The following is a 3852-nucleotide window of genomic DNA, read 5'->3' as shown; positions in this document are numbered from 1 at the left end:
TGCTTTGGACTGGCAGCAGATGGATAGACACTCGAACTAACTAACTGTTAAAAGAGAATTACTTGATCCACAAGTGACGTAGCGTTGACAAAAATATCACATATATAAATTAATAAAATTTTAACACAATGATAATATTAATTAATATGGTGTTTTTCAATATCAATTTATTATTAAATTAAAAAAAATCTTTATGATCGGCACTATTGTTTCATGCATAGGTGTACTAATTGATGCTCCACTGGCCGCCACTGCAATATATATCATTTTAGTGAGATTTTTTTGATATAAATTTTAGTTAAAATTGATTTATTCCCCTTTGGGTAATCCTCCTAGCTTTTTCCAGATTTATCGCAACTACTTCCTTATTTGCGTAAGTATGAGATGCATTGTTTGACAGTATAGAAGTACAACGATACAATAACACAAGAGTTATACAATTTTTAAAATGATAAACAAACAGGGTAATCACTCTTCTAACAACAATATTAATATCCTTATATAATTTTTATACCCAAAAATACCACAAAAATCTAAAAATATACATTTAGAGTAACTTTATAAAATTCTCAACTTTACACTTTGTAACAAATTGGTTACTGTGATTTAAGTTTTGTTATAGTTTAGTTAATCTTTTTAATTTTTCATCAAATTTTATTAACGAAAATTGACATGATATACATTAATAATATAAACCCAAAAATTATTTAATGTTAAAATTAACATAAACTTTACATTCAAGTGATTAATTTTCATATTTATATTAATATATATCATGTTAATTTTTTTAATAAAATTTTACAAAAAATTTAAAAGAGGAATTGAATTGTAATATATATAAAAATTTAGTGATTATGATAACAAAAATTAAAATATGATAATCAATTTATTGTGAAGTACAAAATTCAAAAACTGTGTAATTTACCATATACATACATATATATATATAAACTCAAAAATTTCACCATAGTCTTTAATAATATTATCAAAATTGTGGCTTAGTATTAATAAAATAATAATATTGGTGAATTCCAAATCTCAAATGGTACGTAATCTCGTGAGCCCCAATTAATCTTTTACTAAATCGAAAATGATATAATTTTTGGGGCGCCCAAGCTATATAAAATGGAATAAGTTCGACACGTTACCGTAATAATTCTAACTAAGCCATTTTATCTTTTTTCCAGGAAACCCATTAAGTCAAAAGCTAGGTTACAAAAAGAATGGAAGAAAATCATAGGGATAAGGCCACATGTAAGCTGCAAGAAGCTTCGGCTCTGCGACTGAAGAAATTCTTTAATTAATGAATGATAATAATTAATTAAAGGTCTAGGATTTAGAGGGTACAGTACAGGGTTGGTGTTGTTGGTCTCGGCTTAATTGTTGTGCATGGCATCGATCACGTACGCACAAGAATATAAAAACAAACAAACAAACAAAGGACCCGTAAATAGTGCAGACGATGTCGATATGTATGTTTCTCGATGCTATCCATCCAAACGTATGTGCCTAAATAAGCCCTTTAATTGTTACAATAGTTTATGTTGAATTAATTGATTCTATGGAGTGGGTGGGGGTGGCGTGTTTAAATACGTTTTGGAAGGGAGCTAATTGTTTATTTTTTTTACAACTGTAAATATATATATATATATTGTTGTTTAAATATAAATTAAATAAATTTCAGATGCATATAATAATATATAATTCGTAAATCATGCATATCAACTAAGTCATTCAGAGGTTGACGGACTTATACCACTGTAGAGGTTTGAAAATATCGTTTATTGATTCTTTGAATTTTGATCGAGTTTTTTATTTTTCTTAAATGTTTAAAACTTTAGGAGTTGAAACAAACAATCAAATGTAATTTTTACAATGTTCAAAAACGATTTCAAAAAGTGGGGAAAAAAATGTACCAAATGGCTTATTGAGTAGAGATATTTAATGTTTTTTTTTTTTTTCATTTAATGATTAGGGTTTGAATCTCTACTAATAATTTACTAAAGTTAAATTAAAGCACGACCTTTTGGGTCATTTGCTTAATTTCTCGTCATTAAAATTTCAAAGCTAACTCATTATTATTGCTCGACTCCTGCCCATGCCTGGCAAACGGGTCATTGGGTTCCTTGGTAGCCAATGGCATTGTTGCTTGCAATTTTCTGGTTTTGGATTGCCCCCTTGCTGCTTTGCTTGGATGGGATTAGCCTTTCCTTTGTTGTTGTTGGCCTTTGGCCTTTGATTTTAATGTAAGAAAAAAAATAATTTAAGCTAGAGACCCAACAGTACTGTCGTACAATCTCCTAGGCAACCCGGAAAAAGAAAATGTACAAGAAACAATATATAGCGACATTGCTTCAGGAAACAGACTGATACTTAATTTTCAATATATGTTAGATTTTAACTGAGTTCACATGAGGCTTTTGCCTGTCATCATATGATCAAACTAAGGACTGAAAGCGAAGATCAGAAAAATAAGTTATATATATATTTCATTGAACTTCCTTAATGTTGCGACCACCGGCCATTGTTTTCATCTGAGGGCGCCTTAATCCTAATGGAGCACTACACTTTTGGTGGGTCACCAAGCCTCAGCTCAAGATCCAAGCTATCTTCCCCGCATCCCTTTCTGAATCCAAGTCTCTCTTTTGAAGAAACAGCAGTGGTCTTATGTCTCTTGTTAGAAATTACCACATCACCGTCACCGTAGCCGTCGCCATCGTCGTCCTCAAACCCGCATGTTTTATTGTGAGAAATAGCCAAATTCGAGCCCATAGACAAATTGGTTTCAGCACAATCATGATGGCCCTGAATTGTAAAATAATGTTCTTGCCTTCCTAGAATCTTTCCGGATGCAGTTCTTGAATCCAGACCACTTTCCAGCCTGGCTGAAGCAGCCTCATAATTATTTGACCCAGATGGTGTGCAAGTGTGAGTTAGCTGATCCTTTAGTTGTTCCTGAAAGCAAACGACAATGGAGAGAGAGAGAGAGAGAGAGAGAGAGAGAGAGAGAGGAATGAAGCAAATCATTAATTCTGAAAGGATCATCAATATATAAGGGGACATAGCTAGGTTTTCTATGCCTAGAGTGAAGTGAAGTGGTAACAACATATTCAATCTTTATTCTACTATTTATTATATGGAGTCCGAATTTTATCTCTTCGGTCATTTTATCTATAGTTTTATATTTTGTAAGACGCGTTTAGCATTAATTAGGATAAAGATTGGAATTCATGAAACAAACCAGGGATGCGTATGGAGCGCCGTCGTTGACCAGTGATATACAAGCATGGAGATTGTGGTTTTGGGGATGAAGAAGAAGAAGCTTTTCATTCTGTGGGCTGACAGATTGCTTAAGCCTCGCTCTATCCCTCCTATGGATGTTCATATGGCCTCCAAGAGCCTGAGCAGACCTAAATTCCTTTCTGCAAAAACTGCAAGAATAAGATCTGGGGGGCCACACGAACCCTCCCATAGGCCCCGCAGCATCATCCGCGAAGGCCTGTTCTTCCCATGAGCCGTCGACGCGATTCATCGTCTCTTAATTTCAAGATGAAAACCAACCCAGAAGCGGATGAGATTATTGCTCCATATATATGCTTAAAATGGGAGACACAGAGAGATGAAATATTATAAAATGGAGGCAATTGAGAGAGATATATAGGCTTAGCTAGGGCATTATAGATTATAGGGGAACTAATATTTACTAGAGATCGATTGTATTAATTTTTCTCTATGGGTTCAAATTGAGTGCGAGAAAGGAACTAAAGAAGGAATCGAAGAAGAAGAGGAAGAATTATGGGGAGCTGAAAAGGTCTTGTTTTATGGTGGTTGGCTGTGATTTGGCTTTTATGG

At 33.5% G+C, this 3852-nt stretch overlaps 1 protein-coding gene across 1 annotated transcript; it reads right to left on the bottom strand.

Annotated features, from left to right (window-relative positions):
* Window positions 1-2355: 2355 nt before the first annotated feature.
* Window positions 2356-3852, bottom strand: LOC127787597 (uncharacterized). Its single transcript, XM_052315662.1, has 2 exons — window positions 3242-3852; window positions 2356-2955 (listed from the first exon to the last, which is right to left on the bottom strand). Exons 1-2 carry the CDS (start codon window positions 3530-3532, stop codon window positions 2563-2565), a joined length of 684 nt encoding a protein of 227 aa, XP_052171622.1. The 5' UTR covers window positions 3533-3852; the 3' UTR covers window positions 2356-2562.

The sequence above is a fragment of the Diospyros lotus genome, chromosome 1 (assembly GCF_014633365.1).
Source record: "Diospyros lotus cultivar Yz01 chromosome 1, ASM1463336v1, whole genome shotgun sequence".
NCBI lineage: Eukaryota > Viridiplantae > Streptophyta > Magnoliopsida > Ericales > Ebenaceae > Diospyros > Diospyros lotus.
The sequence above is the reverse complement of the archived record's forward strand: the minus strand, read 5'-3'. Positions and strand labels throughout refer to the sequence as shown.